The following is a 26,476-nucleotide window of genomic DNA, read 5'->3' on the forward strand; positions in this document are numbered from 1 at the left end:
ATTTTAGTCTTTCAAAGATATAACTTAAGGAAGTTTCGATTTTTTTTCATCCTAGGTGAAAGTTTTTTTTTTGTTTTGTTTTGTTTTTTTTTTTTTTTGGAGACCAGAGCTCTGCAGGGAGAATCAAAACAAAAGCAAGGTTTGAATTTTTCCTTTGTGTTCTCTAAACTGTTTGGAGCTGAATGGGGACTCTGTAGATCAAACCAGAGGAAAGGTTTGGAGACCCTTGCTGCTTAGGTGACATAACTGACACTTGCTTTCTGGGAAAGTGTGGGCCCTCGCTCATGCACCATGGGACTTCCCAAGACACACAACACGCTGGAAAAGCCCCGTCTAACCCAGTCTAACCCAGGAGGAACCCCAGCTGTGCCAGCTGATCTCTGCAGACCACAAGCCACAGCATGAGCCGGCTGCTGTTGTAGTATATTCTGCCCGTCCTGGAGGAAAGCAATATTTTGGGTTTGCCATTTATAGAACACATTGGACCGGACAGAGACTGGTGAAACATTTAATGTCTGAGCTACCCAGTCACACGCATTCAAAAAAATTTCCTTTACACTGCGGGAGTTTGAATGAGAGGTCAACCATAGTCACTAGCGTTTGAACGTTTGGTTCTTAGTTGGCAGCCCTAGGTGGGGAAGCTTAGGAGGCGTTGCCTTGCTGGAGGAAGTAAACACTGGGGGCGGGGTTTGGGAGCTTAATGGCTAGTGCAGTTTGCCCTCTCTGCTTCCTATCTGGGGTTCCAGATGAGAGCTCTCAACTGTTCCTGCTGCCATTCTTGGTGCTTTTGCAAGGCTTCCCTTCATAATTGCAATGGGCTCTTACACCCCTGAAACCATAAGCCCCAAGTAAATGTTTCCTTCTATCAGTTGCTTTGGTCCTGGTGCTTTATCTCAGCATCAGAAAGGTAACTAAGACACACAGCGTTGCACAGCCTGTTTAAGCTGTTAAGATTATAGCTTTGCTGTATCATTCTAATTTTTTTCAACCTAAATTGTATTGTTTTTAAGGGTAGTATTGCTAACCAGAGGTGACATGGAAAACACACACACACACACACACACACACACACACACACACACACGAGAGAGAGAGAGAGAGAGAGAGAGAGAGAACAAGTCCCTGAAACATTCTTATGAAGCTGTGTATCAGTGAACAAGGATGAGGCAAATCAACCTGAGGCTTAACAATTGAGTTACGACAAAGGAAATATTTAAGGTTCACATTAAAAAGGGATATTGGAATAAGAATGATAAGGCTATTTCAAAGTACACTGAGAACTCTAAATCCAATGCTCATTTGCTAATAAGCTGCAAAAGTGTAACACTGGTGCTCTTCAATGATATGGGGTGCTTTGGCCGGGTGCTGTGCTTTTTTTAAAACACATCCTTTTACTCTTAGTGTGTATGTGGAGGGGAGGGGGGAATGCAGGTGCTGGAGAAGACAGAGCAGTCATATGATGGTGGAGGCTCAAGTTACAAGCAGTTGTGAGCCTGCCAGTATGGGTACTAGGAATCGAACTTGGATCCTCTGCAAGAGCGGTGGAATGACCTTAAACATAAGCTCCATCTCTCTAGCCCCAGCTGCTCCTATGTTTAATGTCAGCCTACAGATTAAAGAATCACTTAACTCTCCAAGCCTCTGTTTTTCTCACTATTAGAGAGAAAAAAAAATCATATTCCATTTTTTTCAGTCTTGTAATATCAAGATATGGTAACTTTGAAATTCTCTTGATATTAATACATTGTAAGAACATTAGAGGTTATAAGAGGCTTATCTCAGAGATTTGGGAGTTCAGGTCCAACCCTCTGTAATATACCAATCCTGACAATAGGTACAATAACTTGGATCTTGCGGATGTTTTTAGTTTCCTAGTACATGGGAAAATATGCTTGCTTGATACTGTGCAATAGTATTATGTGCAAAAAAGCAATTAATGTGTACAATTTAAGTAAGAACTACTACCTCCACCCCTACCCCCAACACCAACACCAAGCAAATCTGGCAGCAAGGAAGCTGACAAGCTGAATGTTCTTATAGTAAAGGTCAGTGAGGGCTGCTAAGGGTGAAGAGTCAAACCCAGAGTTCCTTTCTAATTTCTGAATCTAATGTTATAAAGTGGTAATAAAGCTAACTATGACAAACCTCAAAAAAAAAAAGATTAATAATGATGAATTCTTGAATTTAGTAGTTAGCTAACTGGATATTTTTAAAATGTGTTTACATGGTTCTCAGAATTCATTATTCTTAAAATAATGTTGTAAAACTAGACTAAGGACTTCTGCATCAGAATAGTCTGGGATATTTTCATGATAGTTTATTCCATCCTCTGCTTGAAATCTTCCTGATTCTACACTTCTAATGTTGGTAATGTATAGCCTCACTTCCAGACCAATTATCTTTCCTTCTAGAGTGCAATGATTCTATGACAGCTTTGCTGATTCATTAGGGGTTTTATTTGTAGAATTGAAGTTACAACATCAAAAAAAAGAGCCAACACAATTCTTAAAGAATTCTTAAAGAATTCTTTAAGAGTTCTTTCTAAATCACATCTTTTATCAATATATATGATATGTGTGTGTCTTCTTAATGAGTAATAAAATCAATTGCTGGTGAAGAACAAAGGAATTCTTATGCAATGCCATTAAGAATGAAATGAGTCTGCCTAGTATGGAAATAACTATGAATATGGAGGCATCAAAAAGATGTCCCCTATCATATACAGTCAGGCATTTATATGAAGGGCTTTAAGTCAAGCAAGTTATGGAATCTGTGCAAATTGATACCCATCAATAGAAGAATGGATAAAGAAAGTGGTAAAACTATATAGACATTAATGGAGTTTTTTTCAGCCATAAAAATTAATGAAATTATGTTGTTGGAAGAAAAATGGATGCAAGTGGAGATTGTTATATTAAATGATGTTACCTGGGTTCAGAAAGACAAATATAACACATATGTGCCATGAAAGAAATGATCTGTCTGTGAGAATAAAGGAGAGCTGCAGGAAGGGAAAGGGGGAAAAACATGGAAGCACTAGGGATAAATCTCATAAAAGCATACAATGTATGAAAGTATCCTTTTGAAAGCCATTACTGTGTAACAATGAACATGTCAATAAAAGTTCAAAACATGTATTTCTATTACAAATAGGAAACTTTTTCCACAAATCAAAATTTTACAGTAAGTTTTTTTTAACTTATTCTGCTGCTTATTGATCTAATTTTACATAAGACTGGAACACTACAAAGACATTTTTTTTCCCCTCAGAAAATAAACTAGAAACAAGACAAGTTAGACCGTTTCCTTTCACTATCAACAACACGATGTACAATATTATATCATTATATAGCTATGAACAAAGCATCCCAAGTGCCTGCCCCATTCTTATTTTAATATATTTCCCTTCAGTTGACACACAGTAATGTCACGCTTTTCTAGGGTGCCATAAGTGACGTCAGTGCAGGGGCACAGTGTGTAAGGTCAGATCAGGGTAAATGGCATACCTGTTGCCTTGCAGGTATTTTTAAATCTCCTTTACTTATTTTCTAAAAAGATAATATAACTATTAACTTATAAGCAAAGAGTCACTCTTTCTCATTGCATTGTCTTTCTTACGAACTTCATATAACATTAGGACAGTTTTCTGATAGTGAGTACTTGAAATGCCATTGCACAAAGGATATTTACCTTGTAATCCTAGATATCTAAACCTAATTCAGGATCCTCACCCTTGCCTTGTTCAACATTCTTTGTTGGACTTATCTTTTTTGTGTGGTTAATGGTGTGTAATGAAGAATATTTAGCTACACACTTGAGTATCTCCCTTTAAGATATCAACAGTAAAGACTCCCTTCTCAGTTGTGACAAAAACTGTCTCCACATGTTACCAGTGTCGTCTCTGGACACACACTGCATGTGCTTATAAACCACACATTTCTTAAGAAACAAAAGAGCTTCTCCAAACCGTCCAGTAACTTGACCTCTCAAAGTTGAAAGATAAAAAGCATTCATATAAACAGACCACAGACTATATCTGTTTATTTATTTATTTATTTATTTATTTGTTTATTTATTTATTTATTATCATTGCCTTAATTAAATAAATACCAGATTATACTCTTTCAATATGGAATAGAAAACACATAAAACCATGTTTAGATAAATATAAATGTCAGAATTAAAAGCTTTTAGCCAATAATACTTTTTAAAAATGTAATGATGCACTTAGTATCAATTAAGTTTAATCTGGTTAAAGTATATCATTTACATTTTGTCAGTAAATTGGTTGATATATTAGTGCAGACTGGGTTGAACATTTCCTTTGTTTCCAGTTACATTCATTGTTTTAGAAGTATAAATATGAATTTTCCACAATATAAATGTATTGTCAGTGTACCCATTCATGTCACTGTGCTTAATATATCCAGCATAAAGTGTTTGCAGAGACCCAGGGCTCTAGAGTTTTATGAATGCATTGACTTATTTTGATAGTTTTTCTTCCTAGTTGTTTACATACAATACATTTTTTTTCCATAAGTGATCTTTCCTTCAATTCAAGTTGTGATGGCTTGAAGAAACAACATCTCCTGTAGGCTCATGTGTGAACTCTTGGTCCCCAGGCTATTTTGAGGAAGTGATGGGATATTTAGGAGGTGAAGCCTCGAAGGAGGTGTGAGTCACTAGTGGTGGGCTTTGAGAATGTATAACCTCCCCCAATTCCAGTTCATCCTCTCAGCAGTGTGGTTGAAATGGAATCTTTCGGCTTCCTGCTCTAGGCACCTGTTGTCATGCCTCCTATAACATTATGGACTCTCTCTAAATGGACTCACGGGCAAAATAAATGCTTTCTTCCATAAGGCACTTTTGGTCATGGTATTTTATTACAACAACAAAATAGCTAATATAGAAGAATAAAAAAAAGTATCATTTTTATCTTTGTTTCTTTGAGAGAGGTGTGTGTGTGTGTGTGTGTGTGTGTGTGTGTGTGTGTGTGTGTTTGCAATGTGTGTGAAGTAGGGTGTACAATTATCACTATATTTTTGTGGAATTTGTTTTCTCTTTTCTTACAGATGTAGTTTCAGGGGATTGAACTTAGGCCATCATGCTTGACCCACTAGTGACTTTAGTCACTAAGCCATCTAGCTCAGTGACCTTCTTTCAATCTCTGTTAATATTATATCCATCAGCTTTTAAAAATGTTACCTTGCATAATTTTAATTGTTTCACACTAAATGGTAGTCAGTGACATATTCTTGGTATATTATATGACAAATAAGGATTTGATAGTTGGCCTAACAGTAGGTTAAGTAGTAAATTAAATTCAGAGTATTTATTCCACACTTCTGAAAGTGTCCATTGAGTAGATTGCGTTTTTGTGCTACATCACTGAGGCTCTTCAGTGAAGTATGAGGTCACTGTCTTTAGGTAAACATATGGGTTCAAATAACTGGAATACGATGTTGAACATAAGGATGCTGTAGGACCCAGGGAAAAGGAAGGACTGGATGCTGAAAAGTTTCCCTAGATAAGGAGCATTCAACTCCTCCCTGTGGCCTCAGCTTTCAGCCACAAAAATCCTACCTAACATGTTAGAACAACCTCTAAACCTCTCTCTATCTTGACTACATTGTTCATTTATTTTAAAGGTACTGTCCTTTTCAATCTCAGAATTACTTGCAATATCCTGAGCTCACTGAGAAAACAGTCTACTAAATTGAGAAATACATAAAAGGATACAATTTTTGAGGTAGTTTCTAAATGTTCTCTTTTCATCTGGGCTGATTTGGAGATAAAGCCATTACATGTATATTCTGAACCACAGCATTGTCCTGTATGTAAAGAGCATTTAAAGGTCACTAATGCATCGTAATCACAATATGATGGTACAGCTCCAGAGCCCTAATTCATGCTGCATTCCTGGCTAACACATGGTTAAGCCAACTTTGTTTCAGACACAAATCCATGATACTTGTTGTCAATCAGTAAGTGATGGATATCCATTTCTACCAGCATTCTCATTTCTGCACAAACGGGTGGCATGTTATTACTCAGTGACTTGTTCCTTTAATAGACATAGAATTATACAAATTAAGATTAATACTTGCGCTTTTAGCATCTTTTTCTTATGTGTATGTACAGTATATAATGTAAATTAGTTATCACCTTAGATCAAGATTTTTAAAATTAAAAAATGAATTATTTCTAGAATAGCATTTGCTCATTTTTCATTAGAAAAAAATTGTCATCACATTGTAAAGAGATTATTTTCTAGTCTTTAGAGAACACATTTACTTGGGATCTTTTGACAACATAAAATGAAACCCTAAAGATTTAGCAAAGTAATTTTGTTTAAATAAAGGCACCATTTTGGTCTCTGGTGTTTGGTGTTCAAATAATCATGTGAGCTTGTAAAATATGTGACAGGATTTTAACATACCTTTCACTTGTTTGCAAGCAAGAGATAAATTTGAAAAGTAAAGAAGGATGAAGCCCAAAGTAAAAGTAAGATGTTATGTAGATTGTCGTGACAAAGCTTCATATAATGCATTGCTGCAGTTAGTGCATTTTTATAAGTCTGGCAGTTCTGCTGAAATAATCAGCTGCTTCTTTAGGTAAGATAGATTGGAATGCTTTCTGAAGATAATTTGGAATAATGATGTGTGTGATTTTTTTTAACTTTTCCATGGAGCAAAAAAATATGCCAAAATGCCAAAATATCCTAAAGACCTGACATAGCATTTCTACCTTATGCTGATAAGAAAATTGGACCAATTTATTTGCAGATTTTATAGGGCTTGGCTAGGGCTATGGAACATAGCACCCTCATGACCTTTGTCTGCCTTTATGAATGTGCTAGTTGGCATGGAAAGCATTACCAAAATGCCTACTGTATTCTAGGTTTACTTTGGAACTATCCAGATGAATAATGCAAAAATGTATTTATTAAATTGATAAGCAAGGCATACGTATATAAAATAAACAGGTTTGGAGCCATTTGCTTTTTTATTAAAAATTTGAAAATAAAATATGACATCACATTCTCCCTTCCTTTTCTTCCCTCTGATCCCTCAAACATCCCCTTTTTGCACCTCTTCTTAACCTCCAGCTCCATTTCAAATTGACGGTTTTTATTTGTTTGATTACTGTCATACATACATACATACATACATGAACACAACTCTCTGAGTTCTTTTAGTGTGGTCTGTGTGTCTATAAATTCAGCACCAGACACTCTGTACTGGATACCCTGTTAAAGGCTCATCTCTGGGAGAAGCTCATGTGCCCTTTCTCAGCAGTCATTAGCTATCGGTAGTTCTGTTTTGGTGTGGGACCCAGTTAAATATCCCCCTTCTGTGTTAGCATGTCTACTGACATTGTTCAGATCCTATTTCGGAAACAGTGTTGCTGCGGTATTATGTTTTGGCTGCCATATTGTCAAAGTATCTGGAGGGTACCTTCCTTGTCATTTCTAGGAGACACAATCTCATAGCAGACTTCCTGGTCCTCTGGCTTTTATAGTGTTTCTACCATCTCTTCAGAGCTTTTGTGCAGAAGTTTTATTGTAGATGTATCCATTGTGACCTGGCTAACAATATTTAATTTATCTATGCATTATGACAACACATCAAAGACATTTTCTGAACCAAAGGACATTTAGAGTACTTCTCTATGTACTTACTATATAGTGTATATACTATATATATACATATATTATATATAATTAAGTATATATATAGATACATAAACTTACATAGTATATATAAATAAGTATATATACCTACTTACGTATAAGGTATATATATATATATTTATTTATATAATATACTATATTATATGTGAATATATAATATACTTACTATATAGTAAGTCTGCTTATTGCTGTTTTGATATATATAATAAAATACAAGGCACATGCACATGGAGACTTAAAATACATTTACACAGGGTCATTTTCCTCCTTTCCAAAAGAAATGAAGACAAAAATCAATGTCTCCATTCAATGATTCTATTAATGGTGCAGACAACAGACAGTAGACTATCATTTAATTCTAAATGACACTTAATTGAAAAGTGCTTTTGATACTACTCAGGGCAGAGAAGTGATGCCAAAGAAATAGGAAAAACAACCTCTGGAAGGAAGTAGCAATCATGTCCATGAAGTATGTGCCGTGTTTCTTGTAGAGTAGCCATAAATTACCAAACATGTGTGCTTATCCCCAGTAGTATCTGTGTGGCAAAGAAAAACTTCCCAGGGGATGAAAGTAACACCTAGCACTTAAAGTGAGCTGTGTTTGTGGAAGGAAAGAACCAAAATAAGACCTGTGCATCCAAGGTATCAAATATTTACTCTTAAAAAAACAAAATATCGTTTACCTAAATGAAGTCGGGCTGGAAGGTCTTTGCACAGTAGATAAGGTGTACTAAAGACTGAACTTTTCTTCTTGCTATGAGAGATGTGTTTAGCTTCTAGAGCCAAGTGAACAGCCCATGGATTCCAAATGTCTCCTCCCTATGCACGGGTATGAGCAGCCTGTTTCCTCGAGGAAACTTGTATTTTATTTGACTAAAATAATAAAGGGGAATGTGTTGTTTTAATTGTTCTCCTGTCAAGGTCTTTGAAATTTCTGCCCTTTTCTTGTGCCGCTGAGTGTTGAGCAGCTGGCTATGCAGATGTGAACAGAACTTGGGTCCCTTTTCCTGTAGGGCAGACATACATCTTGCCATAGGAATATATAGAAAAAGTGGGGTTTTTCTTTTTGTGTGTGTGTGTGTGTGTGTGTGTGTGTGTTTTTTTTCCAGTCCAACTTTTCAAACATAAGATTCAAGGAAAACAATGCATTTTTCCATGACTCACTCCTTCCTCCAACTCAATACACACAGATTTTGCCATTTATACTAGCCTTTGGCATTTATCTTCTTTGAGTTAGGAGTATAAATCTGTTTTCTTTATCTCCTATGAAAGAAATATCACTTTATTTAATATGATGAGAAATGTTGATAGGAAACTCAGTCACCCTCAAGAAGCCTGTCACTCTCAGCAGACAGAACCTAGGGCATGGGCATGTCACGTGCTTTGGGGTCACAGGCGAACTCTGAGATCTGGTCTAGTCTTCTAAATATGAAGCATAACTCACAGGTCATGCCTATGGAAGAATAAACTCAGTTTGAGATGCAGTGGAAGTGACACAGCATCAATTGAACAATTCTCAAAAATACCTAAGCAGATGGAATTTTGTGTGAATGACCTTTTCCTTCACACGAAGAAAATAATCCAGTGGGAAGTCAATAATCATTTAACTTTACTGGGTTGTGTGACTCACTTTCCAGTTGTTTGTTGCTGAATCAAATCTAATATGATGACATTTACACACCGGGTGGTGATTGGCTCTTAAAGAAAACGGTAGAAATACTTGGCACTCTCAGAAATATCATGACAATGATTTATGATGCCTGTAATTATTTGTCTTGATGGGCCTTGTCGAATCCTGTCATGCAGAGAGTGAAATCAAACAGAAATGGCGAGACACTAACGGGATTATTCTGCTCTGGTAGATGTGTGGTAGAAGACAAAAACTCAAAAGTGGCCTGGTTGAACCGCTCTGGCATCATCTTCGCTGGACATGACAAGTGGTCTCTGGATCCTCGGGTTGAGCTGGAGAAACGCCATTCTCTGGAATACAGCCTTCGAATCCAGAAGGTGGATGTCTATGACGAGGGATCCTACACATGCTCAGTTCAGACACAGCATGAGCCCAAGACCTCCCAAGTTTACTTGATCGTGCAAGGTAAGAAAAAGGAGGGATAGCAAAGTGAGCCATGGGGAGTGGCTGTGATGTACAAAGCATTTGCAAAGTTATTTCTAAAAAAAATATATTGTATTTTAGTATATATGTATTTTTTTCAAATATGACTGATTTGAAAAGAAAAAAAAAAAACTAGTAAGAGCCATGTGCCAATCTGCTGGTGATATCTTTTTTATTTCTTTTTCTAGCTTTGATTAAGAAAAACATACAGCAAAATGACAGCTGTCTTAACATAAGTGTACACAATATTTAAATTCTTAGGAAGTTCTTTTTATTTCATTAAGATGCTTTGCTGAATTTAAGAAAGCATTTTTTCCTACCTTGGTCCTAAAAATCAGTATTAATTATTTGTTTATGTGCTAGTAAAAGATTTTTAGAAAAATAAAATTCCTAGGGGCTTTGATCCCTTCTCACCTGGTTGCCTTTCTTTGTGGCTTGTATCTTTATTTAATGAATTATTGTAAGTCAGTCTAAAGATCAGGCACTGTGAAGTCATAGGGGAAATTTTGTTTCTAGATTGGGGTTTCCCAGGGCACATCTGACTCATGACTTTAAAGCATTAAAAATCTTAAATAGCATACATATATTCCCATACACTGTGGCTTTCTTGGATCCCCTTTCCCTTGAAAACAAAGCTGATTACTTACACAATCTTATTGCAGGCAAAGTCAAGTCTCCAGCCTTTTCCATCCATCTATCAGGAAAGACCTAAGCGCTGACAAGTATTAAGGTTGTTTTCCTGTATTTTTGATTTACAATTTTATGCAAATTTAATGCAAATTAAGCATGGCCTTAGGGTTCCTGTCAATTTTCCAAATGCAGTCAGTGGTGTGGCAAAGTTGGGCTGCAGCTACTGTAAATGTGTTAGGGAAGTGGTAATTGTAGCATTTAAAGTAATGCCTTCCCTGCTTTTCTCACTAATAAACTGAAACTAAGAGAAAACGTATCAAAGTCCACATGGTACAAGAGTGCTTCAGTCATGTGACTTCCATAGCGGTCCATTTGCAAATGGCTAACAGCTTCATTTTACTCTTTGGAAAAGGCTTTTCTATGATTTACAAAATTCCATATATTCATGTTTTCTTGCAGATTAGTGGTGAGTACTTGAGCCAGAGAACAAGACACACTAGGGTTGGAAATCTCAGGAAACCCATTTATGGGTAAAATATCTAGCTATGAGCGACTATGTCAACTGTTTACTTTGCTTACTCCTATAAAGTACAATCACTCACAGAGAGGCACTCGAGACAGTTAGACACACACATACACAAATGTCTCAAAATGTAGTTTCCACTTAATTCAGTGACACAGGGACAAATAAACATATATTTATACTAAAGGATCCCCAGAACAGATTTATGTAACACCCAGCCGTGGTTTTATGTATGCATTTCTGTATAAAACATAATTCTTCAAAAAATACTTGCTCAGTTGTGATATTATTACACAATTTTGGTACTTTGCTAACTTCATTGTCATGAGAAAAGTTCTTACAGACAAAAAGCGGTATTGCCTCTACTCCTCAACAAAATATGGTTGACAGTCTGAACATTAGAAGGCATGGTTTCAAAATGAAGAAACAAGGTCATTTAATACCAGTTATCTATGCAGTGTCATTACAGAAGCCGTGAAGCGGTTAAGTTACAAACAACTATTGAGTGGAATTCATCTCAGAACATTTCCTTTGGGTTAAAATAGTTTTACCATGACCTTAAGAATAACTACTTTAGATATTTACATTTAGGCTTAAGTCCTTACCACCAAATCTTCAAAGTCCCCGCCCCGATTTGTCCATGTTCTCTTAAGTTAAAATCATGATGAGATGCTTTTAGAACAAGAATTCACTGCAAATTAAATTAAATCTGAATTAGTATTAAGAAAAGGAAAAAAGAGCCAGTTAATGGGCAAGTACTGTTTATTCACTGTCTTGGGTAATTTGAAAATGACCACCCCTATCAGTGGACTTGGGGAGGGGCATGTGCGAAGAAGGGGGAGGGAGGTTGGGACCAGGAGGGGAGGAGGGAGGGGCTTCTGGGGGGGATACAAAGTGAATAAACTGTAATTAATAATAAAAAAAATTTTCAAAAGAAAATACTAGTAAAGTAGGTATGGATAACTTTATTATGAGCAAAAGCTTAAATGCAATGTCAACAGCAAAGGCAACCCAAGGCTTCCCCCTAGCTTAACAGGGTTTGAGGCACATTTATGTTTGTTCCAAATATTATCATATTTTCATCTTAATAACATCACCTTGAAAGAGAAGGAGAGAAAAATCTTGTACCTTAACAGAAGCGAAAGAGGTGTTGTTTCTTCCTAGAGCCTGACTCACAGAGTGGGATTCCTTGAGGATCCTAGGCATGCCAGCCTTTGATGTCTTCTTTCCCAAGGATTTTATCTCTCCACTTGCCCTCTAATTGTACCACAGCAGAACATTAGATAGTGTTGCATCACATCAAAGATTTGGCTTCTAGGAGCTGGGATGAAGGCTCTGGGTTTGAACCCCAGGACTGGAAAAACAAAACCATATTCTGCTCCTAGCAATCATTGATTCCTCTTTTCTTAGTCCCCAGCTTCAGAATCTAAGAATTTCTGAATATTTCAGATCCGGCATCTGTGTCATCTACATTAGCTAGTCATTCAATACTTTATTAGTTTTTTTTCCTCTACCAAAAGGGAGGTCACCTGTAGCTCAAAGGTGCGGTAACACTGAAAACGGGAGTTAAAAGGTGGGTTCTGCATTTACACATTCCCAGAGCCAATTCTCAGACTCCTTCCTCCTATTTGAATTAACCTCAGAGTAAGCCACTTAATTTCTTTAAGGCCCAGTTTTGACATAGGCAAAATAAAGATGAAATTTAGAGATTTCAGTTCTGAATTTGTTGTCAGGGTTAAATAAGATGGTTTCCCATCTTGCTTGTTATCTGGAGAAAATCCGTTCTCCACAATAGAAAATGGAGATGATGATGATGGGGATTATGATGATGAAGAAAATGCAGGAGATCATTTTGGTGCTTCTTCTCCACTATTTCTACATCTAAGCTCACTCCTCTGCTTCTCAGTGTTGTAGTTGCTCTGACCCATTGTTTGCTTAATTTAGGGCAGGCTCAGAGTCTTTGCATGTGGGGGTCTCTCCTGGAAAGATCATTACTTTTACCTTCTTTCCTACAGTTGTAGAAATGGTTGAGTTAAAAAAAATGCAGTTTGCAGCAGTGACACTTAGATGATTTATTAGATTGTTTGAAAACGCAACCGTAATTTCTGGTTTGGCAGATCTGAGTAATGTCTGGAGAAATGAATTTATAAGTTTCCAAGTGATTCTCAGACTTTCATTGTAGGCTAGCAACATAGAGTCAGTGTCTTTTTTATTTTTTTTTACAATTTATTTGTTATATATCCTGAGTAAAACTCCCTCAAAACCTCTCCGTCCCACCCTCCTTCCCTCTTCCCCTCATCTCCTTCCCCTAGTCCACTGAAAGAGGGAGTTCTCCACTATTGCCATCTGCCCAAAACTTATCAAGTCTCATCAGGATTGCCTGGATCCTCTTCCTCTATGGCCTGGTAAGGGCACATTGCCAGGGGCAAGTGATCAAAGAGCAAGCAACCAAGTTCATGACAGAGGCAGCCCATGCTCCCCTTACTCTAGTGCCCACTTGGAGTCTGAGCTGTCTAAGGGCTACATCTGAGTAGGGTATCTAGCTCCTCTCCATGCATGGTCCTTGGTTGGTACATCAGTCTCTGCAGGACCACCTGGGCTCATAAATTTTTAGCTTTGTTGGTCTCTTTATAGGTCCCTTGGTGTCCTTCTATTCCCCTCCCCTTCTTCCATAAGATTCCCTGTGCTCTGCCCAAAGTTTGGCTGTGAGTCTCAGCATCTGCTTTGATCCACCTGTTGGGTGGAGACTTTTAATGATTATATGAGAACCCGAAGAAGGAGGAAATGATGCTCCATGCACTCAACTGATTTTAGGTGGTTGTGTCTGCAAATATTATTAAGAGTTATCTTTTTTTTTTTTTGAAGAAAATAGGTATAGCCTTTATTACAAGAGGAATATCATTTCAATTTTAGTAACAAATGCTTGAAAGCATGTTTATGAATCTGTAAGATGGAATTTTTTTAATTTTTTATTAATTACACTTTATTCATTTTGTATCCCCCATAAGCCCCTCCCTCCTCCCCTCCCGATCCCACCCTCCCTCCCCTTTCTGCATGCATGCCACTCCCCAAGTCCACTGATAGGGGAGGTTCTCCTCTCCTTTCTGATCTTAGTCTATCAGTTCTCATCAAAAGTGGCTGCATTGTCCTCTACTGTGGCCTGGTAAGGCTGCTCCCCCTTCAGGGGGAGGTGATCAAAGAGCAGGCCAATCAGATTATGTCAGAGGCAGTCCCTTTTCCCATTACTATGTAACCCACTTGGACACTGAACTGCCATGGGCTACATCTGAATGTGAGACACAAATCAATGCCAAGTTACATAGATGCCATGGCTTTCCAGAACCGTGAAGGCCACCTCTATAGAGCACCCTAGAGAGACAGTCTATCACTCTGACTATCTGTTTTCATGTTTCAAAACAATGACTGTGATACACTGGCCTACTCTTCAAAAATTTTCACCTTTATATATATATGCTAGTATTTATAATGACCTTTTATCCTCTTATACATTATTTTTTCTTGAAGCCACTTATTTGTTTAACTTTCACACATGCCCAATATACTACTGGTTTTTCAATATCTTCAGCATTTTTGATTATTTCTCACAGAAAAGGCTTTTACTAGTTTATGAAGGCCATTACGTATAAAATAACCTGTGTTGAAAAAGTATGCTTTGTGGTTCAATAAGCTATCTTTGTCGAAGTGACAGCTACACACAGCTTTCTTATATGGGCACAGGATAAAGTCATGCCTCAGCAAAGGCATAAGTCAGTGCTGACCTGTAGGGCCACTTGCAATTATTTGCTAATATATATTCTCCCAGAGAAAGCCAAGGCTACCCAAATTTAAACATGCATTTTACGTGATAAATGCAAGGACCCCTATGTAAAGCCTAATATTTGGTTTTTGTACCTGCTACTTTATTGAGTCCAGGCTCAAAGATTAAGAACACACCATTTTTTAATATCAATAAAATAAGGAAGTAAGTATTAATGAAATAAAGTCCTATCTGCTCCTAATGTACACATTTTCTTTTTCTCTGAAGGTTACTCTTCCAGTGTTTCTTGGTCTTCTAAACATACCGGCAGTGGAAGCTCCTGTGCTAGGGCAACGTAGTTCATCTCTGTTATGACCACTGCACAATCTGCAGTAAGCTCAGCCTTTCAGTTTCCTACATTTTCAAAGTGCTGGCACCCGAAACGCACACCCAGAACGATTAAATCAGAGTCAACACCTGCAAGCTCATTATCATTGTCAGTCATTCAGATGCGCACAAATCAAGAACTACTATTCTGTGGCTCTAAGCAATGGGAGGGATTTATTGCCTCCTCGAATTCATTTTCCTGTGTGACACATCAACTTATGTGTACAAGTTTACAGATTAAGTACTAGAGGGTTGTAAAAGAAAAACTAAAATTAAGACTGATTACATTGATGACATGAGTGTAACTATGAGAACAGAACCCTTGAAAACGGGGCCTTTGTTTAGATATTCCATGTGCATTTGGATAGAAAGAATGACAACAACATTTTTAATTGAATGTTAGTTTAAAATACCCATTCTCCATAAATTATAACCACCATTTGGTTTTCAGTTTACATACACTGCCTCACATGATTTGTAGATTTTTATCAATGTCAGGGTAGCTATTTCCATGTCCAGTCTTTTACTCTTTTTATGCTATCCTATTTTAGTTAACATTTAAAAATAAATAAAGTGATATGAAAACACTAAAGTCAGATATGATTAATAAAACAGTTTGAGTTTTGAAGTGTTTTTAAAAATAGATTATTAAATTTTGCTTTAGTGTAAATTAGAATCTGAAATTTTCTTGTCACTGATTCAAATCAAACTCATAGTAGGTGGGAATGTATACATTGTTGGCAGGAAGTTTATTGCGTAATTACCTCAATTAAAGTAATGATTGTAAAAAAAAATATTGTGAGTGAAACACATTGTAAGACCAAAATGTTTGATTTTCTACCCCTGCTGATGAAAAGCCACATTTCCTTTATCTCATCAATTGTAGACTCCTCACATGAACTTACAAAAGAAACCCTAAGTTTATTGCTTTTTTATGAGCAGTAGTCTGAGGCTCATTTCTAGGCTTTGAGTTTTAAGAAGCCTGTCTTACAGGTAGTTTTTGTAAGCATCCTTCCTGATGACGAAGCCCATTACAGAGCTTTGAAAAGGTACTATTTTTCCCCCTCTCTCAGTCTCTTCTGTCTCCTTTTGTTACATCTTCCTCCTGCCTTCCGTTCTTCTTCCCTTCCTTAGTAAACATTGTGCTGCATTGATAATCTTGTCAACACAGGACCCTGGCTTACTCAGTTTGAAATAAATTGCACCTCTGAACTGTAACTGCCTTTACCCTGTAGCTCTTCTGATTTTGAAAGAATTTTAACGAAATAAGGCTTTGAGGTCTTTATTGGTTTGATTGGCTTTCATGGTTGATTTTATTGATTATTGGGATTCTGAATTATTCAGTATGATCATTTGTATCCTATTCTTGAGTTTAATTTTTGTTATTTATTTACTTACTTATTTTTGGTTTCTCCAGACAGGCTTTTGTGGCATAGCGTTGGCTGTCTTAGACTTTCTTTGTAGACCAGGCTGGCCTCGAATTCACAGTGATCTGCTTGTCTCTGCCTCCATGAGTGCTGGGAAAAAAGGCATGGGTTGCCACACCCGGCTCTTTAATTTAATTTGTTGTTGTTGTTGTTGTTTTGTTTTGATTTCAGAGATAGGGTTTTTTCTGTGTTGTCCTAGCTGTCCTGGAACTCATTCTGTAGACCAGGCTGGCCTCGAATTCAAAGATGTGTCTGCCTCTAGGATTAAAGGAATACACCACTAGGGCCTAAGACATCAGGCTCAAAATTGTATGTTAGAGAGTTACTATTCAAGTCAACAGCCAAACAGCCAATGTAAAGGAGAGAAGTGAAAAGGGGGAAAGGAAGTAATAAGGAATATTATTTCATGTCATTTAAATTCAATATTTCCTTTGTAGAAATGATAAGTTTTATCCAGGTCAATTCTATCTGCTTAAATTTATTTATTATCTTCAAGCCTCCTATATTTATCTGCAGCTCCCCTATTCCTCATTAAATTAAACAAACATTTTATACTTACTCACTGATCCAAACTATATTTGCCCTCTTTGAAAATGAGAGAAAATAAGTTACAATGGTCATGGCAGAGTGAGCTCTGCATGGAATCTTACTATATTCACAGGAACAAAGAAGTTTCCTTGAAAACCAAAGATAAAACCTGTATTCTTAAATAAGTTGTAGACAACATTTCAAATTCACATATCCATATCTAAAGGCTAAAACTGTTTATGTGCAAGTGAGATCAATAAATACAAGTGATTTCATTGAGCTTGTTTGCATCTGAAGTGTGATTTGTTTCTTTTAATGATGTTTTCAATGATAGAACAAGTTTCTAAAATTGCTCTTGTCTTAGGTTTGCTTAAATGGAAGGCAAATTGAGTATACGAAAGTCAGTACAGCTTGTTTCTTTCTTTTTAGTAAAATAATCTATGAAGCAGACCATGCAATAGTCAGAAAGCAGTTCAGCTTGAATCAGGGCCCATGTGAGGAGGCTGTGAAGAGGAGCAGCATTGCTGGACGTCACCAGTAAACCTGTAAGAAACTATCCTAGTGATAAGTTCAACGTGTTTAGTCAGAAGCTCACGAGAAATAAATGAATAAAGGAACAAAGAAGTGTAATGATACCCAGTTATGGGAAAAGAAAGATATAACATGGAGAATAGTGAAGTGAAAAAAAAAATGATACTGGAGTAGTTAGTGCTTACTTGTGAATTTGAGATAGATATGAAGAGGTAGAGACAGAGGTAGAGGCAATGGAACTTCAACACCACACTACCAAAAAACATTACCTAGGACCTGGAATCCAGATGTTGCTATGAAAGTATCATTTTCTCTACAAGGAACATGGGTTGCTTAGAGAAAACGTTGATCAGGATGGGGCAGGAAAACAGCATGAGTCTGGAACACCTTTTGAACAATAAAGTAAGAAAGTATTAAAGAATAATGAGGCCTGTGAGAGCATACAGAAGGCAGCTTGAAGGGGCTTCCATCAGCCAAGTATAAGATGATTTGAGTATCAAAATAAATTATTTCAGATATTACAATGCTGATGATAGTTAGATGACAGTTAATTAGTAAAGATCGTAAATCATCCTCTTAGAATGCTGACTAATAATAAATGCAGAAGTAGTGTTGGAATGTGGTAAACATCATTTTGAAGTTCTTACAGAAATAATTAATTCAGGCACAAAAATACCAAGGATTCTAAAACTGGAAGGAGAATGCTAAAGGAACAAAATTTTACAGTTTCAAAATTCCTACCCACAAAAATGTTACCTACAGAAGAATAAAAGAATAAAACTGAAAACCTGCTGATACCATATTAATCAAGCGTTCAAAGTTAGCACTACCAGAAATGATATAAATCGGTGTCATGTGCCAGAAGAGGCAACGAGCAGAAAACAGCCTCACTTTCTGAAGGTACGTACAAAGTGCAAGTCTAAGCAAAAATAATTAAGCACAGGGAAGCACATTCTATAGCAAGAATTGAAAGACTGTAGGGGTGTGACACATATATAAGATGTGATAGACATTCGGCTAAAAAAAAAGACAAGAACAGGAAATTGATAAAACCTGAATGGAGTTGAGGTATATGGGAGTTCTTTGCATTCATTTTAGGACTTTTTTCATAAAACTGAATTATTGTAATAATAATAAAAAACGTAAAGGTTAGGCTTTTCCAATTGCTGAATAAAAAAAAAATTGGATTGAATATAAAGCATAGTTCATTAAAGCAGTTTTTCAAACACAATCCACTCTAAGTAAATATATGAATAAAATATATCACATCAAGAAAGGAAAAAATGAGATAATACGAATAGGGAACAAAATGCATGTGATGTCATTCAACATACTAATTTTGTTCTTTCTCAAAAATTGAGAGCTAAATATGGAGAATGTAGACTTTCAATTCTTGAGAGAGCACATACATATCACCAAAATGAAAGTCATTCATATCTCACCAATAATCAAACAAATGCAAAGCACAGCATAAATACATGTTTCCGAAGCTAGTAGCACCAGGAAGGAGTTAACAAAATGAGCATAGACAGAGATGGCAAGACAGTGGAGAAAGTGACACATTTATATCTGCCTGTTGAGAGTGTAAATTAGTGGAAACTTTCCTAGGGTAATGCAGACACATCTATCAGAGCTTTAAAATACATTTCTATCACTTGACCCAGTAATTCCACTTCGACAAATGTGTAAAAAGAAAATCATCTGATATGCAAATCAGGACTGTTATACATATCATTATTGATATGGCCATCAAAAATATTTCTAGAAAATTGTGAAAGGTGCTCTGAATAGTCACAATAAAAAACTGAGGAAAGTTATTGGGGTTATTTTTGAGAAATACATTTAATATGGTCATTATGAACTATACCTATCATCCAGACCTATTCCTTAAGTTTAGAAATGATCCCATTGGTCAATATTGTGGGGATACACAGAAATTCTCACAATCTAAAATCTGAAATAAAATAGCTGTCCTCCAAATGTGGGCAGATTTGAGATTCAGCTCCTAAATTTCAGGATCATTAACTGACATGATCTACAGGAAACCCCCCTCGCTCCCCCCCCCAAACCCAAAGAGAATGAACTGAATTGAGCAGTGGCACTTATGATGATGAGTTTGTGTAGGAATGGTCTCTTCATAGAGGCTTTGTTGTGGATCCAGGGCCGGGTTGGTGTGGTGAGAGCTATGGCATCTCAGTTTCAAAATCAGCATGGCCCACTATCTTCTGTGATAAGTTGTCATAATTCTACCTGTGACCTTCCCAGTGACCTGAGCTGAGATGGTCAGTAAGGTTTCATTTACTTCCAAATAAAAGCTCTGAGTTACAGAGCTCAACATTCATTAGTAATCACAATTTTGAAAACATTTTATTAAATGATTGAAATGTTTTTCCATATATGGAAAGTAGCAGTTTATTTAAAAGTACCTTAGTAAATTCCATTTTTCATGCTCAGGTCAGAAATTACTCATATCTTATACATTCATATATAAATATTCTAAGGCGATGTTTATATAATGGCTTTTGGAATTCTGTCCTTACTAAGTAGAACTTCATTTTATCCAGTTTCTAATATGTTTATATTATAACTCAAAAATAGCTTGATGTAACTGTTCAAACAATAAATCCACGAATTTTTTTTTTTAAGAAAAGACTTTTAGAAAAAATTTCAAAGGTAAATTTCTTCTTAGCTCTTTTCTCTTTTACTACATGGTTTATTTTTCTTCTTCAGTTGTCCATCCTTCTCTCACTGAAGCAATTATAGTCATTTAACTTTTTTTTTCCCTTGGAGGAAACAAATGCAAACTCATCTGTTCTAAAGTGATTAAGTTAGTGATTAAGGCTTAAAGTTATTAAAGCATGCTTCATTTCAAAGGAGGAATAGTAAGATAATGCTGTGCATGCACATATTCATACTCTCTCCAAAGCCTTGGGGAGGAGCAATAAAGACAGAGGTTCTATGTCATTAGGACTTTGTCAATCTCAGCTCAAGTAAAATTACAGGATAAGAAATCAACACATAGCCGGGCACAGTAGTGCCAGCTATGTAATCCCAGCAATGGGGGTAGGCAGATGCAGGCATATCTCTGTGAGTTTGAGGCCAGCCTGGTCTACAAAGTAAGTCCAGGACAGCCAAGGCTACCCAAAGAAACCCTGTCACGCAAAACCAAAATGCAACCCCTATCTCTCCACCCCCCAACACACACACAAAAATACATTAAAATTTCTAATTTTACTAAATGCAGAACTTTAAATCAGGACATTAGGGATGCTCTCTTAATCATGTGTTGGTTTTATCCGCCTGTCTACAGACTATAGACAGAGTGGCCTTCTTCCTGACACCTAAGGTCAAGTTTATCTGTTGTTGTTCTGCTTTTCTTCACTACCTGTTACCTGTGAGTGATTCCAACAATACTCTTCCTTTTCTAATCTGAACACAATTAACTGTTGAAAGGAAACAGGACCCCGTAACCTGTCATTGAGTATTCTAGTCAAAACAACCTTGGTTAAAACCTCTCCGTTTCTGTAGATCTCTTCATTCATCCCTTGAGGATGTCCAGTTGCCTACAGCAACTTTTCTTAGCCCTTCCCACATCCTTTGCTTTCTATTTTTTCATATTCCTTCTGGACAATCTTTCACCATCTCCCTGTTTTAATGAGCCTGTCTTCTAAATCATTCTCTTTGAGCTCGTTGAGCACAATTAAAAAGCTCCCCTTTCCTGGCACCATCTTTCACCTTTGTTCCCTGAAATCATTCCCTGTTTCAATGCTGCTTTCACCTTTCCTAATAGGTCAGCTGACATCTGTTTAGGTACATGAGCTTCAGCATCTACATTTCCTTTTCTAGATTTTGCTCACTGATGATATCATCACATTTGGTATTTGATTGCCACTCTCCATTGCTAAGCAGCCTTGACCCTGTTTTTCAGAATTCTATCCTACACTACCTTATAAACATGCTTCATCTTTCAGCAAATTTATTATTTATTGGGCTCAAGTCAAAGGTCACTTTTGCTTTTAAGCATCTCTTTACCTCTTATATTCTTTTTTCTAATAATGATATGACATCTTCCTGAAAACAGGGTTATTTCTTTTTCAAATTCTTTTTATTATTATTATTATTATTTATTACAATTTATTCAAGTTGTATCCCAGCTGTGGACCCCTCCATCATCCCTCCCAACCCCACCCTCCGCCCTCTATGCCCCTCCCCTAGTCCACTGATAGAGAAGATCCTCCTCCCCTTCTATTTGACCCTAGCCTATCAGGTCTCATCAGGACTGGTTGCATTGTCTTCCTCTGTGGTCTGGCAAGGCTACACCCCCCAGGGGGTGGTGATTAGAGAGCCTGCTACTGAGTTCATGCCAGAGAAAGTCCCTGCTCTCCTTACTAGGGACCCCACTTGGAGACTAAGTTGTCCATTTCTTCTATCTGTCTTGTAATCAGTGAACATATTTTTGTAAACTATGCTTCTTTACATTTTCTAGTTCATGTCTCCATTAGCTTTTCCCAGATTAAAATAAAAAGTTATTGTCTTCTTATGCTTTTTTTCTTTATTTCTTTTTTAAAGCAAGGTGTCAAATTTTTTTTAAAGATTTATGTATTTTTCTGTGCATTGGTGTTTTGCCTGCATGTGTGTCTTTCTGAGGGTACCAGATCCTTTGGAACTGGAGTATAGACAGTTATGATCTGTCATGTGGGTGCTAGAAATTGATCCTAAGTCCTCTGGAAGAGCAAGCAATCCTCTTAATTACAGAGCTATCAGGCCCATGGGGGCTCACAGAGACTGAACCAACAACCAAAGAGCATGCACATGCTGGAGCTAGAACCCCTACACATATAAAGCAGATTGAAGCCGGGTCAACATGTGTGTCTCCTAGCAATAAGAGTAGGGGCTCTCTCTCTCACTCTGTTGCCTGCTTTGGGATCCCTTTTCCTTAGCTATGCTGCTTTGTCAGGCCTCACCTTTAGTCCTGCTGTGACTTGAGATGCCAGGATGGGTTGGTACTCTTTGGAGGCTTCCCCTTCTCTGAAAGAAGAAGGGGGGAGATAAGGGAAAGTGAAGTGAGGGTAGGACTAGGCAGAGAGGAGGGAGGGAGCTGAGATCAGGCTGCAAAGCCATTAAACAAACAAACAAATAAATGGGAAACAAAAAGCAAGGTGTCACATATCCTCCAGTTGTCCTCACACTTCCTATGTAGCTAAGAGTAACCTTGAACCCCTGCTCTTCCTACCTCTACCTTCTGGGTATTAGAATTATAAGGATCTACACCATGCTCAGGTTATGTGGTTATGCAAGCATCCTACCCAGCAAGCAACATTCCTGTCTACTTATGCCTTCTTTGTATCCTGAACTCTCCTGAACGTCTTGTAGGCATTTGTGAAATATACCTCTAATTATCAGGATTCTTTGTCTTGAATCTTTTGAATGCTCACATAGTGATAGAGTAACTCAACTTTCGGTGATCCCCACCCCCAATGTATTATTTCAGCTTTCCATTCTACATATGTGCTTACACCATATCCCAAATAAAGAAATGCTTCCCCCAGAAAGTGTGAAAATAGAGCTAGCTAGCCATGGAGTGTGAAAAAGAAGAGCCTGGCAGAGCTTGAACGTGTGGAAAGGACCTGGCAATGAACAGGCACATGGGTACAGGACAGATGAGAACAAGGCGAGGATGCCAAGCTATGCAGATCTTAACTGCATGCTAAGGGTTTGTTTCCATTTGCTTTTTTTTTTTTTTCTAGAGTGTGTGGGGATTCAAACTGTGATGAAAATTGACCGAAGATTTGACACAGGGACTAACATTGGTGTTTTATATGAACTGTTTTGATTTTAATTAGCACACATTAATGGTGCATACTAATGAGTCCAGTGATACTTCAACACATGCACGAAGCATGCAGTGATACAACCCAACTTCCATTTGGCCAATCCCCTTTCCTCCACACACTCCCTAACCTCCAGAAATCATCTACATTCAGGCAAACTTATTTCACCTTCCACAAATGAGAGACCATGTAGAGAAAGAGAGAGAGAGAAAAAAAAAAGAAAAGAAACTCTTCCACATACCCTGTTGGTGGGGATGTAAATTAGACCAGCCCTTATGGAGAACAATACGGACGCCTTTCAAAATGCTAAAAATAGAAATGCCATATGATACAACAATTCCCCTTCTGGGTGTATGTCCAAAAGAATTGAGGTCAGAATGACAGAGATACCTGCGTGTCCCTGTTTATTGCATCACTGCTAACAACAACTGGAATATCAATCAGCCTAGGTGATAATCTACAGATGAGTTGGTAAAGAAATGGTGGCCTTGGGCACAATGAAAAATATTCTTCATCCATTAAGAAGAGTGGGAGAATTCAGAAGCAAACTGGACAGAACTGGAGCTATGTCTCAAGTAAAATTAGACACACAAGGAAAGACAGAATTCACTGGGATTTTAGACATCACCTGACATGCTTGATGTAAAGTGGTATCTCTACCACAGCTTACTTAAGCTTATTGTCTAAAACTACGTCCTTCCTTGCACTACAAAGGTATTTGACACTCTAAAGAGATGTTACTGGCTCTTGTGAGAGGGATAGTCAATTTTCTTCGGGTGTGCAGGCTCCAAGAGGGTATCTATGCCAGTAGATCAACACTTCTCAGCCCGGGGGTTGCATATCAAATATTTACATTACAGTTCATAACCATAGCAAATTTGCAGTTATGGAGTAGCAACGAAATAATTTTATGGTTGGGGGTCACGACCAGGTAAGGAGCTGTATTAAAGGGTCTAAGCACTAGGAAGGCTGAGAACTGTGCAGCAGATTGTCCTATGCCCATGCACCTAAAGGCAGCACTAACTGGACTTAATGATTTTTGACAAGAGCACACGGAGAGTGGAGGAGCATGTAGTGGAGGAGGTAGGGGAGGAGTACACGTGAGGAGATTGGGAAATAGATTTGTTCAAAACACAACTGTATGTGTGTGTGAACTTCTCAAACAATATAAAATATTTTCAATGCAATCATGTCACTGATGCTGAGGAGATGGCTCAATAGGTAGAATGCTTCATGCGTAAGCATGGGTACCTGACTTTGATTCTCTAATGTCCCTAAAATGCAAAAGCCTGACACAGTTATGAGCGCTTGTAACCTCCAACCTGGGATGAGAGGGGCAGATTTCAGGATCTTGCTCACCTATCAGTACTGTGAAATCTGTAAGGTCCAGGTTCAGTCATACACTCTGTTTCAAAAAAATTGATGGAGAGTGATAACAGAGGACACCAGGCCTTACAGTGGTGGCACATGCCTTTAATCCCAGAATTCAGGAGGTCTAAGTAGGAAGAAGCTATCAGTTAGTTCAAGGACAGCCTGGTTTGCAGAGCCAGTTCTGGCACAACTAGGGATACCCTGTCTCAAAAACAAAACAAAACAAACAAACAAGCAAAAAAACAAAACCAACAAGAAGAAGAGGAGGTCCCATTTAATGATTGTTGATCTTAGAGCCTGTGCTGTTGGTGTTCTGGTCAGGAACTTGTCTCCTGTGCCAATGAATTCTAGGCTCTTCCCCACTTTTTCTTCTAATGGATTTAGTGTGTCTGGTTTTATGTTGAGGTCTTTGATCTCCTTGAACTTTAGGTTTGTGCAGGGTGATAAATATGGATCTATTTGCATTTTTTTCTACATGTAGACATCCAGTTAGACCAGTTTGTTGAAGATGCTATCTTTTTTCCATTGAATGGTTTTGGCTTCTTTGTCAAAAATCAAGTATCCGTATGTGTGTGGGTTTATTTCTTGGTCTCCTATTTGATTCCATTGATCTACCATTCTGTTTCTATGCCAGTACCATACTGTTTTTATTACTATTGTTCTGTAGTACAGCTTGAGATCAGAGATGGAGATACTTCTAGACAATATGTTGTTGTACAGGATCATTTTAGCAATTCTGTTTTGTTTGTTTGTTTGTTTGTTTTTGTATTTCCATATGAAGTTGAGAATTGTTCTTTCAAGATCTGTAAAGAATTGTGTTGGTATTTTGATGGGAAATGCATTAAGTCTGTAGATTGCTTTTGGCAGGATGGCCATTTTCACTATATCAATCCTACCAATCCATGAGCATGGGAGATCTTTCCATCTTCTGATATCTTCTTCATTTTCTTTCTTCAGACACTTAAAGCTTTTCTTTTTTTCAAATGTTAGAGTTATTGTGGAGTTGTTGGGTCTTTCATTGCTTGTTTCTTCATGAAACTGAAAAGCTGTAAAGCAAAGGACACTGTCATCAGAACAAAATGACAACCTACTGACTGGAAAAGGATCTTCACCAACCCTATATCTGACAGAGGGCTAATATCCAGAATATAAAAAGAACTAAAGAAGTTAAAAAACAACAAATCAAGTTATCCAATTTAAAAATGGAGTACAGAGCTAAACAGAATTTTCAGTGAAGGAATATAGAATGGCAGAGAAATACTTAAAGAAATGTTCAATGTCCTTAGTCATTAGGGAAAAACAAATCAAAACGACCCTGAGATTTCACCTTACACCTATCAGAATGGATAAGATCAAAAACTCAAGCAACAGTACATGCTGGAGAGGATGTGAAGAAAAGGGAACCCTACTCCATTGCTGGTGGGAATGTAAACTTGTACAACCACATTGAAAATCAACCTGGTGCTTTCTCAGATAATTAGGAATAGTGCTTCCTCAAGATCCAGCTATGCCACTCATAGGCATATATCCAAAATATACTCAAGTACACAACAAGGACATTTGCTCACCCATGTTCATAACAACTATATTTGTAATAGCCTGGAAACAACCCAGATGTCGCTCAACAGAGAAAAGGATATAGAAATTATGGTACATTTACACAATGGAATACTACTCAGCTATTA

General features: G+C 37.4%; 1 protein-coding gene across 2 annotated transcripts in view; it reads left to right on the forward strand.

Annotated features, from left to right (window-relative positions):
* Lsamp (limbic system associated membrane protein) overlaps positions 1-26,476 on the forward strand; it is a 666,829-nt gene that overhangs the window by 340,804 nt on the left and 299,549 nt on the right. For both annotated transcript variants that reach the window (XM_055625123.1, XM_055625124.1), the window contains exon 2: positions 9,556-9,788. In XM_055625123.1, the coding sequence (XP_055481098.1) occupies positions 9,556-9,788 (233 nt within the window). The remainder of the gene's footprint in view (positions 1-9,555; positions 9,789-26,476) is intronic.

The sequence above is a fragment of the Psammomys obesus genome, unplaced genomic scaffold, assembly GCF_907164565.1.
Source record: "Psammomys obesus unplaced genomic scaffold, mPsaObe1.curated_primary_1811, whole genome shotgun sequence".
Classification (NCBI taxonomy): Eukaryota; Metazoa; Chordata; class Mammalia; order Rodentia; family Muridae; genus Psammomys; species Psammomys obesus.